The sequence below is a fragment of the Schistocerca piceifrons genome, chromosome 5 (genome assembly GCF_021461385.2).
Source record: "Schistocerca piceifrons isolate TAMUIC-IGC-003096 chromosome 5, iqSchPice1.1, whole genome shotgun sequence".
In the NCBI taxonomy this organism is placed as follows: domain Eukaryota; kingdom Metazoa; phylum Arthropoda; class Insecta; order Orthoptera; family Acrididae; genus Schistocerca; species Schistocerca piceifrons.
The window spans coordinates 200190126-200206539 of NC_060142.1; the positions used below are offsets into that span (position 1 = coordinate 200190126).

Consider the following 16414-nt stretch of genomic DNA (forward strand, 5'->3'; position numbering starts at 1 on the left):
AAAGGATGTAGCAGATTGCATAGCAATATGAATAACGGCATCAGTTATGAATGAAGCGTCTATCCTTACGGGACAAGGTCCATGAAAAAAGAACTAATCGAGTGACTACATTAAATTAATAAATGCCCAAAAATTGCCACCTCTCAAAATCTTCTTACAGAGAAAAAGTCAAGGAGTAAGGGGGGAAGATGGGTACCGCACCAAAAAGTAAATGATAATGCCTGAATTATAGACTTAAGATCCATTTACTGTGGTATTATCTAGAAGATAATTGTCCTCTATGGGATCAGGATTGTGATCCTGTGAGTAAATCAGTACGTAGTCATGATCACCGTTACGAGTGTAGACTCCTGTACAGAGATCAAGGAGACCTATCTGCGACAACTTTGTTACTGTGAATGGTCGGTCATCCCCTAACGTACTTACCACAGACGAACCCTGGTCAGTACATAGTTTCGTACAATGCGAGAGATAAACATGCATAAAACAAAAGTGCTTTAGACCAGGAGGTAAACGTCGAAAGTATTCAGCTATTTCTATGGAAGACATTGCTCTTAGAACGTAAGATTACCTGATACATAGGTACATTCAAATGTGAATCACTGAAAGTAAACGCTCATTACTCATACCTAAGGTTAGCAGTTGCTTAATATTTAAATTTCAAGTACTGCTGCGTAGCAGCATTTTCTGATACAATAACAGAGATAACTTTTCAATTCTGTCGAAAATATCGAATGGTTACGACGCACGCACGAACAGATACTTTGTTTGTGCTGCACGACGACGGAATTCACCTCAGCTTCTTAGCTAATTTAGCCATTCACCGTTTCCCGCAGAAACCGAAGCCCTTCTTTGGTAGTATTAATTGGAAAGATCTGCAAGAGAACCAGTTACGTTCTTATCAGTAACAACATGTTTCGTACCCGTGCAACAATTTGACTCCAGAGTGACGGAACTCCAGCAAGCTTTAGCAACATCATTCGAGACCACCTGGTAGCATCGTTTTGAAATGTGAATCTAAGGAGGAGGACACATAGAACTTCCATCAAGATTACCAGATGAGGCCCAGGTCGACTATATTTTGTAGAAGCATGGGAGTGAGTTGAAATATTCTTAAGCTGTAGAAGCAGTGAACACACTCTTGTGGGTCTCACTTCGGGGGTTTCCGAAATTATCAAGATTTTTCAAGGATCTTTATTGTCTCAGAATCCCATTGTCAACACATTTGCTTGCTGTTTGAATGCGGTAGCATTAAATTTTCGAACCGTTTTTGTTCTAATAACTTTTTCATAAATAAAATATACTCAGAACGCGAAGATTAGTGTTATTATTTTATTTTCCGGTAATAGTTTAACATTTTTGTTAAAAGTGGGAAAAGACCCGTTTCTAGTCCTTATTTTTTATTTAAAATATTTTATTTTTATGTAGTTTAAAATTCCTGGATGTCAGTGAAAACAGATCTTCTCGTGTTCTTACAGTATATTACATTAATTACACATGTCAGTGAAAACAGATCTTCTGGTGTTCTATACAGTATATTACATTAATTACACATTATCGTGTAAATATCAACTATAAAATGCTTTGTACATAAAAGTTTCATATTGATAAGCATTCAAAAATCTATCAATAATGCTTTGCAATAATTTTTCAGCTTTTTGTCCATTCAAAGGACATGGAAGAATTTTACAAACACGTGCCGAAATCAGTTCTGCCCAAGGATTATGGTGGTGAACTGGACAGCCTCGAAGTCTACCATAGTAAGTTACTGATGGAAAAACAGCTACGCCAGCGAAAATGGTCTCTGAATAATGATTTCCGTCATCCTTCTTCGCATCATCCTCGAATCTCAGAAAACAAACCAACTGAGAAAGTACAATCTCCGACAGCAATTTACGTCCATGGTAACAACATAGCTTACTTTCGCTTAACAATCCTAGCCCGGTCCCTTCTCAAAACCCTCTCCCACGTGCTAACTAGCTCAAGGTACAAACACAGGGCAACCAGCAGAAAATTAACCACCCCGTTTGTTAAAGCACAACATGAACTTTCTGAAATCGTATCGTCATCAAATCTATACTATAAGACTAAAAAGAAATACAGAGGAACTGGGTAATTTGCTCAAGAGAAAGTGTCTCACAAATTGAGCAAGTTAGAAATGCTTTGACCCACATCTGACCCTTATGACAGGACAGGAATCTCGCTGATTGTAGTAAGATTGTCTTCACTGATGAGATCCGCTTCGAAATGAGCCTGATGCCCAGTGGAAACGTGTCTCGAGAAGCCCCAGACACTGGTGGGATACCAACCTGACTCTTGCCCATCACATGGCTCGACGAGCAGAATGATGGTTTCGGGTGCCACTTCTTTACAAAGCAGGAACCCTTCGGTTCGCATACGCGGATTCCTGACGGTACAGTGGTACGTTGACGATATTCTAGGCAGTTTTGTTGCCCTTCATGGCAAGTCATCCTGAGCTTATATTTCAACGAGATAATGCCCGCCCGCACATGGCGAGCATTTTTACCGCTGACAGACCCTGTCTGCCAGAAAGATCTCCCTCCAACCAGCTTTTGATTTTACGATCTGACGCGCCAGTTGGGCAGGACGACATCCAACAACTCTATCAATCAATGCCCAACCGAATAAAGCCGAATAACTGCTTGCATAAGGGCCAGACTGTGTTAATAATCTGCACTAACCACCAGACGGGGGATGATTTGGAAAAGGAACCGGGCTAGGATTGTTAAAGGAAGTAAGGTATATTCTTATCATAGTACCTAAAGGGCTTTTGTGTGACTGGCTATAAAGATAGTACTTTCCAACACGTTTATTTTCTGAAATACGAAAATTTTTACTAACAAATATTCGTGTCTGTTTCCGTAGATGTCCGAGCTTAATTAGCATGTGTGTAGAGCACATATGTTCATGAAGTTCGGATATCTACGAAACCAGATTCTAATATTGGTACCTAGCTTTGTACATGCACGGGTTGTACGTGGTGTCATTCATGTGACAGGACTGAAGATGACATGTTTGGAACCTCGAAACTAGTAGCCTAAGAAAATATTACCAAAATAACTTCTGTTTGCATAGAATTACTACATTTTGTTCTGCTTATTGTTCATCTAGTACTGTTTTTGAGTGTATTGGAAATTTCCCTTTAAACGCCACTACTTTAGCTCTTTACGGACATTTTTAAATGATATTCATATTTGATTGAAATTATGAATTGCAAACTGGAAGTCATGTTCCGTCTTCTGAATGGCTGGTCATCGGTAATGAAGAGAGGATTTATTTGATTGTGGGTCTTGGCTTCAACGTGACACATTAACTTCCCGTTTCTGCTGTCTAACAATATCGTCTACGTACGAGATATACGGCGCATTGTTTCAAAAGCTCTCAACTGCTTCCAACTGGGACATATTAGTTTGAAATTGGCCAAAAGTTCCTACAATCCTCCTCTGTAATGGTGCAAAAGCGTGGCGCCTGTGACGTCACCCTCGGGCTCAGCGAAGCTTCCAACAGCAAAGAGTCGATACAGGCCATAAAACTACCACAGCTTAGAAGTTCATGTGAACTGTAAGGTAGGTTAATTATGTTACATTGGCACCAATTTTGACCAGTGTTCTGATCCATCAGGGATGCGTCGCACCACGGGTAAGTCGTTGCAGCCCCTCCTACCAACATTTCATTCCTTCTTCTGACACCTCTGTCCTATGGCCTGTGGCCTATTTTTCGCATGACGGAGTGTCGTCGAGCCCGGATACGTCCGTTCTTCCATGATTTTTCAATATCTTCTTCTGTATACTCTATCAAAAGTTGCATCACAATCTGTGAATTCAATGTGAGTCTCCAGATTGTATTTCTGGTCGTTTTTCAATTAACTGGCGCATTATAGTAACTCCTATTATACGATCACCCTTTCTAAGATCATTTTGTTCCTATTTTAGGACGGCATTAGCTGTCTTTCTCATTTCATTTTTAACATTCCTTGCGTACCGTTTGTAAGACGCATTTAGAAAGCTTATTCCTCTGTGGTTCTCACAGACGTTTCTTCTTCCTTTTTTGCAGAGCAGTATCACCTTCGCTGTCTTCCATGATTCAGATACCATCGTCAACTTCCAGCAAACATGTAAGACGTGTAAGAAGTGTCTCAGTCTGAAGTCTTAGAGTCAAGATAATTTTTTCTATTACGTCTAAAAGAGCTTTCTCTCCTGTTTTTACACATTTTTATTCTCTAATGTTTCCCACTTTTCATTTTTATTTATGTTTTTATCCGATTGCAATTGCTACCTGGTAATGGTATGGAAACTGATCAAACGTGAAAAAGTTTTAGTAGTTATGTAGGATTCCCTTGCATTAGAGTATGGACAGCGTCACTTCCTGTACTCAAGCGTCCAAACATAAGAAGTGTTCTACTTGTAGATATTGGTGACCAGCGCTTATTCCCAAACATCTGTGAGCTTGACAATATACGAGTGGCTTTCTAGACGCAAAGAACGTTTTAATCTATGAGCCGCACAATTTCGCCCCCCCGCCTCCCCCCTCCCCCCCCCCGCCCCCCCGAGGAAGTTACGGTTTATAGACCTTCCTAATCGTTGGCATACTGTGACGGTAACAGCAAGGAACAACGGTCGTCTCTGATGCATGTGTGATTTTAGATTCTGTGGCAAAAAATGTTTCAAATGGCTCTGAGCACTATGGGACTTAACATCTGAGGTCATCAGTCCCCTAGAACTTGGAACTACTTAAACCTAACTAACCTAAGGACATCACACACATCCATGCCCGAGGCAGGATTCGAACCTGCGACCGTAGCGGTCGCGCGGTTCCAGACGGAAGCGCCTAGAACCGCCACAACGGCGGCTGTGTGGCAAAACATTACATTCCACCAACTGTGAGGATCGTCGTATAACACAGTTTCTGAATACAACAAGAATCTACCATACCGAAATTTACAAACAGATGATAGTAGTTTATATAAATGCTATGAATGAAGCTTCATTTCGGAAACAGTCTAGAACGATCATGCCGACCTTTCAGCTGTGACAACGCAAAACAATTATTGAGAAAAAAATTCAGTATTGTGTTCGTTTCACGATTAGTTTTTTTTGAAAATGTTGGTGGTGACTGGGATTTGATAAAAGTGTGTTTCAGGTGGGTTCCTCGACTTTTGGCAGACTAACACAAAAAAATTACGAGTGGGAGCTCCATTGCATTTTGCACTCGGTACGACAATGGTGGTGAGGAATTTTTGTTGTTACCGGTGGAAAGACGTGTGTTTCCCATAAAAGTCCAGAAACAAAGCCCTAGTCCGAATGGTGTCACTCACGATACCCAGCAAAACAAAAACAAAGTCAGGATAATCTTAGCGCTATAAAGGCTATGGCCACAGTGTTTCCGTGCCAAAGTGCAGTGGTGTACTGTCAGAACCTTCAGAGACAACTCCGTGCCGTTCAAAACAAAGGGCGTGGAATGTTGTCCAGCAGCATTGTGCTTCTTCAGTATACCGCTCACCCACATTCTGATGCTTTGAAGGAGGATTGTCTTCAGCAGTGTAAGTTGGACGTTGCTGAGCATCCACTATGTACTCCAGACATGGTCCCATTTCATCACTGTCTTTTTTCCCAATTGCAGGATCTTTCGGGGAAGAAAGCTCTGTGAAAACGACAGAGAAAGGAGATCGGACACTAATGACTAATTTGCCAATTTGGTGGCCACTGAGTATGCAGAAGGCATAGTAAATGTTGTGGAGAGCTGAGACAAACGGCGACTACGTAGAAAAATACCTAAGATTTGGATACACAGGGTTTCTTGGGGAATTTCATCGAGACAGTTTTTTCGGGATGTCAGCCAAGCCGTGGCGTTCTGCTATCGCAACTGTTTGACAATTTTCCCACTCGTCTTCTTTAGGCGAAGTGTCGGGTTCATTTTCAATTCTATTAGGGCGTCTATACTACAGAATCCTTTTCCGAGGAGTCAGTGGATGGGCCAGTAGCTTGCGTCCGGAAGAGGTATGCCGGTGCTGTAGAAGCAGCGGGCGAAACAGACAGGTAGCAACAAGAGTCCTTGATGCTCAAACCCACCTCCAGCCCATCGTGAGGTTCCCATTGCCAGCTGCGACAGTTCTTCTGGAGGTATGCGACTGGTCCACCCATTAGGCCTTCGGCGGCTACAAACAGACCAATTGGACAAGAACCTGACACTTCACCTGAAGATGTCGAGTAGGAAACTCGTCGAAACGTTGCGGCAACACGACGCCACGACTCGTCCGATAATCAGGAAAAGTTCCATCAATAGAGAACATTTAAAAAAAATGTATTTTCACTTCGTTATCTAGAATAAAAACTTCTGGAGAAACAAACGTGTTTTATTCTTACTTGGAATGGCCATTTTTTGTAACAAGTGTCCGCCGCTGTGTTCCAGACGAGACGCGGCAGCGGCTGAAGGAGCACCGCGAGTGGTTCCTGTCGGAGCAGGCGCTGCGGGTGGACGAGTCCCGCAGGCCAGGGCGCGGCCTCACCGCCACCGACGTCTTCGGCATGGAGGGCTCCTTCCGCGCCCTCTCCATCGACTGAGCGCGCCGCGCCTCACTCGGCCTTCCGCCGCTGTCTCGCTGCACCACGCTCGCTTCCGCAGTAGCCAGTTACCGGCACGGCCCAGCTCATTCATAACCTGGGACGGCTTACATTCTAGTGCACCATCAACCTTAGGAGAATTACTTCAACAAGAATCACGATTCTTCGCTTTCACTAGCGTTTGGATACCCGCATATCTCAAGATTATCTACCCGCCCTTCTAAACACACCAATATGATATCATTATTAGTTTGTACAAAAAGAAAGTTTGTTCAAAAATAAAATGGGGAGTGTAGCAAAATTCTAGGAAACAAAATTACCTGGCGCAGGAAATGGTGAAAGTGACAACTGACAGGATGTTGATATGCATAATTCTTTAAAAATTCTTTCTTTCTTTCTTTTGCTTATGCCGGTTTTCACGTAGATACGCAGGGTCGGCATGGTTAATCGGATGTGGCAATAATAGTTGAGGGGGTGGCCGGATGCCCTTCCTGCCGCCACCCCGTACCCCCCAGGAAGGAATTAGTGCACCCCAACGGTCTGCGACGATTGTAATCCATCGAATAGTCCGAAAGTGTTCAGATGTCTGCGAGCCGTGTAACTGAGGCGGGACGTGGAGACCAGCCCGGTATTCACCTAGAGGGATGTGGAAAACCGCCTAAAAACCACATCCAGGCTGGCCGGCACACCGGCCCTCGTCGTTAATCCGCCGGGCCGGTGCGCCTACCCGAGTCCAGGAAGCAGCGCGTTAGCGAGCTCGGCTAACCTGGCGGGTGCGTAATTCCTTAACAATGTTTACATTTATTTATTGACCAATTTCAGCTTCTTCGAGTGCATGCGCATGATGACCGACGCTAGGTGCTCAGCGCTCAAATTGCCTAAACGCAAAAGCTGAATTTCTAACACAATGAAGCAAACGATTAAATAAACTGCCCCCTTGGATTTCACCAACTTTACAATAACGTTGGCCAATTTTGTATTTTACCGAAAATAATAACACAACAGTAAAAGGAGACCAGGAAAACACAATAATCAGTTTCATTCGGCATCCCAAAGCTTAGAATATACCCAACCTAAAGCTGGTAACATAACTAGCAATACACAAGTGTTTAACGAGAGAGCTAAAATCAGCTGTCGAACACATTAGCCCAAGCTACCCACTGCTGTACGTAAGAAATGAAAAGGAAATGAAGCAGTGAATGCCGACAAAAAGGTGAGATTGAAATTTCACTGAACACAACAACATAAAATAACTTTCCCAGTGTTACTGCACTAACCACAAGTGAGTGGCTGTAGTTGAAAAGCATGATCTGTTGGTAACATACTTTGGCCAGCCTCAGCCATACTCCTTTCACTAGACGACTGCACTATACTTTATAATTTTGAAAAAATATTTATTGTTTTTAATGAACTCTTCCCCCACATTCCACATATGTTTTAAACTTAACAATTTAAGTTTCTGTAGTAGATATCACTTTTCCCAATGAATACCGTATTCAATATATTGAGGTTCAGGGTCTAACTTGCACATCTTTAAAAAGTATTCCCAGATAAAGTCAACAACAATGAACGGAACTTTTTTTTTTTTTGTCGTTTTCATGAAGTCTGCAGAACATGTTACTGAAAGTACATGGATAGTCTAACAGTGTGCTACAAAGTATTGTCAGGTTCTGGACCCTACTTACAAAAAAAACTCTTTAAAAAGTTGTTGGTAATGTAATTCAGCAAGAATTAACAACCTTCTTTTTGGTGGGCATAAAGTACCCAACCCTCATTTGTAATGCTCATTACGAAAAGTGCCTTGGTATTGCCAGGATTCACCGTCGTAGCTGAATGTACACTGCAGCTAAGAACACTAGACTGCAGCCCACTCTGCGCTCCCTGGATCGACGAAACCAACTGCCGTCCACTACTCCACACCGGAATGATTTCCTATGTTGACAGGAAGCCAGCCCAGACTCCAAGTCCTCCAGGCTTGCTCGGCGACTTCCTGCTTTGCTATGTCCAGCCAGCTGCTCCACTTGGAAGTTCCTACATGTGTTGCCTTCTACCTGGACATCATTCCACTGTCGTCTCCGCTGTGACTCTCTCAGATGATGGCTGTGGCCACTGTCCACCCAAACAAGGTCGTTTTCTCAGTAGCCAACAGCTTCGACTGCCACGCTAGGACATAAACAAGCTCAGCCGCCACACCGTATGTGACCTGGCGTCGAACCCAAGTCTCTGCCGTCGCTGTCGAAGTCGCTGTTGCCAGTTCTCTCCCGTCCATGAGACAGCTCCTCGCTGTGACAGGACGCTGATCCACGCCTCGTCTTGATACCGCAAGCAGCAATTTTTGCTGGCGCTGGTGCGCTCTTCTGCGGCGAAAGGCAACTCAAGCACTGGTTCCAGTAGCCAAGCGAGGCAAGAAAATTATTGTGACGTTTATCACTAATCCGAGGTACAATAATAAATCGAACTATCCTCTACACACAACTATACATACCTGAATAAGTTACTTATACAAACGCATACAATCGTGCACAGACGTTAGTTTCCTTTGTAATTTAGATTTCTAGAATTTTACTAGCACCCTCTTTGTTTCTTTTTAAGCAGCTCATCTGATCATGGCAATTAAGTCGATATCGATAATAATATCATTTTATTATTAACTTACAACATGCTTTCTGTGTTCCCGTAAGGCTGTATACCCAGTCTGTATAAAACTACTGTCTTGAATGTTTCCGTTCACTTCCAACGACTTTCATAAGCCTAGGTAAGGTCTGGCAGTATGTCCTGCTTCGGAGTAAGTATTGCCACAGTTCAACACATTTCGTTTCATAGGCGTGATATATTTTTTTAGAATTATTTTGTTGAATTGTAGATTTAAAACGTTGTTGCTACGACAAACCAACAGTATCTTATATCAATACGTTATGAAATATTACTCTCCGCAACGTTAAAGAAAAAGTCTTTACTATTGATCTCATTCCCGTAGAGAGCGTCACATGTAATTTCAAAAGACCATATTTTTTACATAAAACATGATCTGTGATAGAAACGGATTCCTGTTGGAAATACTTTCTACACACTTGAACGCCAATGATAATTTCACATTCTGTGCAAAATGCAATACAAATCACTACAGTGGTTTTGACGAAAGTGAAGTTCATAAACCAACGTTCTTATCGAACAAGAAGAACTTTTAATGACATGCACGTTGACAAAGAAACATGGTTGCTATATCACTGCGCTGCAACTTTGCCACATCGGCTACAGTCGGCGGCCGTGGTAATCTCTTTGTTTAGATTAAGGCAGCGCTCGTCGTCTTACATGTTCTGTCACATGTAACATAAAGTTCAAGATGAATTCACCTGAAATTAATTACTTCAGCATTTTATCTCAGTTACCGTAGCTCGAGAACCGAGAACATTTCATCTTGTAATTATTTCAGTTCTTTATTTCTTCACTTATTCCAAATGAAAGTAATTTTCGCAGGACGTAAGCAGTGCATTTCATTCTGGCAAAAAATGGCGTAAGTATTTCACTTCATTTGGTAATGTTAGGGAAAAGTATTTCTGATTACACTTGAGTTTCTGATAGGTGGACGAAGCTAATAGTAGTTTGCATGTAATATATAACAGCCTTTTTGTACCGAATCATGCATAGCTTCACAAATGCTAATACGAATTCACTGATGAAGAAATTTTTTGTTTTTCCTTCATAAATTTACTAAAATGTACGATTAATGGACGCTTTGCTTCATTCAACAACTAACAAAATGAACATAAATTCGTATTTTAAGAAGTTGTGTGAAGAACTACGTTGTTTCTGAGAATATTGTTGATTTATTAAACTACTGCCCAGCTTAGAGTCAGGATCACTCTCAAGTCGACTTCCGAGAAATCACATCGAACTTGTAATTGTTTTCTGTAAATTTGCAAAGCATCACTACGTCTAAAATTCAGAAATTCGATTAAACTTACTTGTAAAGAGATAACATGAGTAAATTCGTTATGATTTGCAACTATTCTGCATAAATAGATTATGTGTGACTTTTTGTTATACACAATGCATGAAAGTAGGTCAGCAGATTATTTGCTTGGTAAGAAACATTTTTCTGTATAAGATTTTTTCACATATATTCTATCAGAAGCGGCAAACCATGAAAATAATGCAGATATAATCTATATTGTTTGTACAGCTCTGCTCAAGAGACATTTTGTAACAGGAAAGAGTGCTCTACATGTTTACATTAGAAAGAAGTGTTTTCCTTTTATATTACTCTGACAAAATATTTATTTGGGAGCATTTAATAAAAAAAATAAAATATCGTTTTTCATTAATAAACTTTATTTATATTGCATTTCTCGGTTTATATGAAATGTATTTTCTGTTGTACAGGCGAGACACCTATTAAATATTGATGCAAAGTTCTCTGGTCGTTTTTTACACCGTCATTTGATATTTCCCTTGAAGCGGAATATATAACGCTAGCGGCATCAGTATTATGTGTTTCGTATACTATATGTTAGACAATAGGAACTAATTTCTGGAAGTACGATGGGACTGTTAACTGTTTCCATCTCGTTCTTCTCTTTTGTTTCCAAGAGTTGTGTTTCAACTTGGTTTCATTTAGCGATGTCCTTCTATAATCTTTCATTTTCTTGCTTGGCTGTCATCCAGCTGTGCCTTTGTCGAAGCCCAGCTGATGCAACCCTACAGCATTTCTCTGGCTCTAACACACACACACACACACACACACACACACACACACACGCACACGCACATACAGTCACGGAAAAATCTGTCTTCGCTGACTTATATTTTAGATGAAATGAAGCTGAAGATAACTTGTGGAGAAAATTATGAAAAACTACGTTAATTGCCTTGATTGCGTAGTAGGTACGTTTATAAGATGTTTTACACATTCTGCGACTTCTTTGTTGTAGAAAGACGAGCTAATTTCATTTAATAATTTTCCTTTATTTCCTAACATACATCAGTATTTATTTTACAAAAAAGTTTTAACGGCTGAAGAATCAGAGTTCTAATGGAGGGATGATTTAACTTTTCAAGATGGAAAAGTTTGAGTTCGCAAGAAGAAGATCATCCTGTTCGCAATTGGGAACAAGTTTAGCTCTTCATGCCAAAATAATTTAATTTTACGAGAAAAATTTTGGTCGAATTTCCTTTCCAATTTTATTTCCAAGACTAAAGAATTGTGAAGAGCGCAAAAATTATTTTCCGAAGAAAGATAAATAATAAGAATGGAAAAAACACTGAATGAATTGTTCAAAATTATGAGTACCATATGCCGTTAATTCGTCTCCTACGTACCGCGGTAGAAATTTAGCTTGGTATGTGCCAGAAAGTAGCGTCACTGAACAGGACTCGAACGTCACCATCTGTTAGCCTTCTCTTCCGTTTGATGGTTTTCCCATCTGGCGGTTTCTTCCCTGATAGCTTTTGTTGCGGTTTTTGCATTCCACGAAAAGCACAATAATATCTTTGCACCCATTATTTGCTGAAATGCACTCCTCTGCAGCTGTTTCTTCCAGGCTACCTCGAGAGGAACCCGAGAGTTTGGTGCAAGGCATTACTGTAACTACAGCTGCTTATGAACAAACAAAGGAAACATTACGTGCACATAATGGTGACAGAAACAGAATTGTCAACTTAACATTTACTCAACGTAAGAAACCCATTGAAGCTCCACAGGCACTAAGGGGGAACGTAGGAGCTTATGGCCGAGTTTCAGTTCCAGAGGTACCTCGCAGTTTTCCTGAAGAGATATATATATATATATATATATATATATATATATATATATATATATATATATATAGGCCCTGGCTAATTCATATGAAGAGAGCACAATTTTCAGAATGGCATATCCTGAAACTGATACAATTTTGGTCAGAAGAGGTAGATGGTGCAATGACAGCTGAAAGGAATAACTAACACTGCACTGAGTACAGCAGCTGTCAACGTTCGACCACGTTAGTCAGTGCAGGAAGTGGAAGCCTGTTGTGTGTTTTACGAACATTGTGGTCACTGGGCTGTGAGAAGGTGAAGGACGTCCATGATAGCCTCAAGATTTTGCGATCTAGCAATCGGTGCTTCTTCTTTGCTTCAGTCAGGGTCACATAGTAAAGAGTTGTAGAAAAAGGGTGAAACCTGGTAGTCAAAAGAAGGCGGGATTCGGTTACGACTGTGGACGGGGCCACAATCAGTTACCATTGGTTGCCTTTTCAGTTACACACAATTTATTTTAAACCAGTAATTCCAGACTCAACAATAAATAAAAAATACCACTCGCTATTAATGAAGGAATAAACAACTGTGTAAATAATAGTGTTTTCAGACTCAACAATAAATAAAAAATAACACTCGCTATTAATGAAGAAATAAAAAAATGGTTCAAATGACTCTGAGCACTATGGGACTTAACTTCTGAGGTCATCAGTCGCCTAGAACTTAGAACTACTTAAACCTAACTAACCAAAGGACATCACACACATCCATGCCCGAGGCAGGATTCGAACCTGCGACCGTAGCGGTCGCACGGTTCCAGACTGTAGCGCCTAGAACCGCTCGGTCACTCCGCCCGGCCATGAAGGAATAAACAACTGTGTAAATAATAGTGTTTTCAATGAGTTACAAGTTAGCAAACCACCATTAAATACAAATACAGCAGATAATGTTTTAAAAGCAAGCCACTGTGCTGTGGGCAGAAGGCCTTACTCGCCAGGAAGGGCAATAAATTATGAATTTTTTAAAACTTGCTACAACTTACATATTACAGGTATTGAAATATTGAAGGCAAGTCGCCAGAAACACAGCAAATGGCATCAGACGCCAGGAATGGCAGTAAATAAGGTTTTAAAGGCTTACTGCGTAAATGCAACTACCAAATTAGAATTTTGCGGCAAGTGACCATAATCACGGCTGAAGAATGGCAATAAATCAAGAATTGTTTAAGAACTCGCAGCAATTTACAACTTACAGGTATTGAAATATTAAGGGTACGTCGCCACAAACACAGCAGGCCAGGAATGGGAGTAAATAAGGTTTTAAGGCTTACTGCTAAAATACAAACACCAAATCAGAATTTTAAGACAAATGACCACAATCACGGCTGAAGGCCTTACACGGCAGGAACGGCAATAATACAAAAAAATTTAGAAACCTGCTGTAAAACAGCAAATATAATACCAAAGGTTCATTAAGAAACAAGCAACTTATCACCAGACGGGTGACATAAGATGATAGTGAACATTGTAATGCGGCCCTTAACATCCACTGAACAGTACACTGCTAGATTTATTCCTGAAGGCGACCATAACTATTAACTAGACATACATAACCTTCAATGTAGGCACTACAAGGTATTGTTATAATAAATACAATAATAAAACACAAGGACCAGTACATAAGTTCCTTAAAGCGTACTGAGGCAGATTATACCTGCAGAAAGCGTGAGCTGAAGGAGCGTTACACTGAACTACTGGCCATCAGACCTCCTTTTAGAACATACATGTCTTACAAGAACGAAGGGGCCACAGATGGTGCTCCAGGAATCGACCTCTGAGAAGGTCCGGCAACAAACACTTTCGCGAGCAATGAGATAGGCAGCCAAGAGTTTCATTCACTTGACAAGATGGTAACTCAGACTAGTGGCAGTCTAACGAATGACTATTGATAATCTTGCTGAAGCTACTTGACGTCCGATAAACCAAATGCAAGGATGAAACAAAACGCCAAAGCCGTAACCGGCGGTCTGCACTACGTCCCCAGAATACTTTGTTTAGAGCGCCCGGAACGAGAAAGGAATCTCTACCACTAGAGTAGAAGAAGGAAACCAGGAAACGTACACTACCGTTACATACACAAACCCCCAGGGCAGGTAACTGGGGCGTTAGCGGACATGAGGCAAGAAAAATTACCGCTGGTTGAACAAATTGTAACAAGATGAACGCAGTAAATAGTAATAAGAGTCGAGGAAAGCTAATCAGATCCGCCTTCCCCAAGCACTCCACTCGCTGCTCTTTGCCTCGGCGACATTACGAGCAGCAACACGAAACCAGGTCACTGGAGAATAGCGAGATATCACAATGGTGGAGGTTTCTCAACTTGGATTGAAATGCACTCATCGTAAAGCTTGCTGGATCCGGTTTACGACGAGGCCGTGCGCCCTCGTGAGCACAGACCTTCCAACCGGCAGTCCATGCGTGTTCTCCACAGCACGGACCTGGCTCCTCCTGAGTCCCCAACCGAACTCGCACACTCACACGACCTGGAAAAACAACGACGTCACCCCAAAGACAGGGGAACAGTTACTACATATCTATCGATATCCACCGCTGCTCTGCCACTAGCGGACAGGATTGCGTACCCAAGTGGCGCCAGTCAACACGAAAATAATAAAAACAACCACAACCATTCCAACTAAACGATACCGTCTGTTCTCCAAGAGAGGACGGAAACCTACAAACAGCACCAACGTGAGCCTCAGCACGGCTCAAAGGGGACAACTATTTTGTCTCTTTTGCGAGAAAGACAGGCTGCAGAACTTATTAACATTTTTCTTCGTCGGTTATTTCTACCGAAGATATTTCAGACGACAACGTGAACACCGGATGTTTAGGATTCACTTACCGGCAGACGGCCCGTGTGTATGTAACAGGAACCACAGATGTAAGTAGACGTATAACTTGCATTTTAGATAGTGGGAAGGACAGACTCAGCATACGGGCATGCCAAAACAACCTTCCGTGACATTAAAGCAACGGGAATTCCACCGTTAAATGCAGAGGAGAGAGCAGATAGGTGGAAAGAATACATTGAAAGCCTCTGTGAGGGGGAAGATTTGTCTGATGTGATAGAAGAAGAAGCAGGAGTCCGTATAGAAGAAATAGGGGATCCAGTATTAGAATCAGATTTTGAAAGAGCTTTGGAGGACTTATGATCAAATAAGGCAGAAGGGATAGATAACATTCCATCATAATTTCTAAAATCACTGGGGGAAATGGCAACAAAACGACTATTCACGTTGTCGTGTAGAATATATGAGTCTGGCGACCATCTGACTTTCGGAAAAGCATCATCCGCACAATTCTGAAGACGGCAATAGCTGACAAGTGCGATAATTATCGGACAATCAGCTTAATAGCTCATGCATCAAAATTGCTGACAAGAATAATATACAGAAGAATGGAAAATTGAGGATGCGCTAGATGACGTACAGTTTGGCTTTAGGAAAAGTAAAGGCACGAGGGAGGCAATTCTGACGTTGCGGTTAGTAATGGAAGCGAGACCAAGGAAAATCAAGACAAGTTCATAGGATCTGTCGACCTGGAAAAAGCGTTCGATAATGTAAAATGGTGCAAGATGTTCCAAATTCTGAGAAAAATAGGAGTAAGCTGTAGGGAGAGACGGGTAATATACAATATGTACGAGAGCCAAGAGGGAATAATAAGAGTGGACGACCAAGAGCGAAGTGCTCAGATTAAAAAGGGTGTAAGACAAGCATGTAGTCTTTCCCCCCTACTCTTCAATCTGTACATCGAAGAAGGAATGATGGAAAGGAAAGAAAGATTCGGGAGTGGAATTAAAATTCAAAGGGGAAAGGATATCAATGATACGATTCGCTGATGACATTGCTATCCTGAGTGAAAGTGAAGAAGAATTACGTGATTTGCTGAAAGGAATGAACAATCTAATGAGTACACAATATGGACTGAGAGTAAATCGAAGAAACACAAAAGTAATGAGAAGCAGCAGAACTGAGAACGGCGAGAAACTTAACATCAGAATTAACAGTCACGAAGTAGATGAAATTAAAGAATTCT

At 41.4% G+C, this 16414-nt stretch overlaps 1 protein-coding gene across 1 annotated transcript in view; it reads left to right on the top strand.

The window, feature by feature from the left end:
• Positions 1-10996, top strand: part of LOC124798435 (alpha-tocopherol transfer protein-like) — a 106673-nt gene extending 95677 nt beyond the window's left edge. Inside the window, exons 6-7 of the mRNA XM_047261844.1 lie at positions 1655-1760; positions 6430-10996. Coding sequence (XP_047117800.1) covers positions 1655-1760; positions 6430-6581 — 258 coding nt within the window. The 3' untranslated portion in view covers positions 6582-10996. The remainder of the gene's footprint in view (positions 1-1654; positions 1761-6429) is intronic.
• Positions 10997-16414: the final 5418 nt, after the last annotated feature.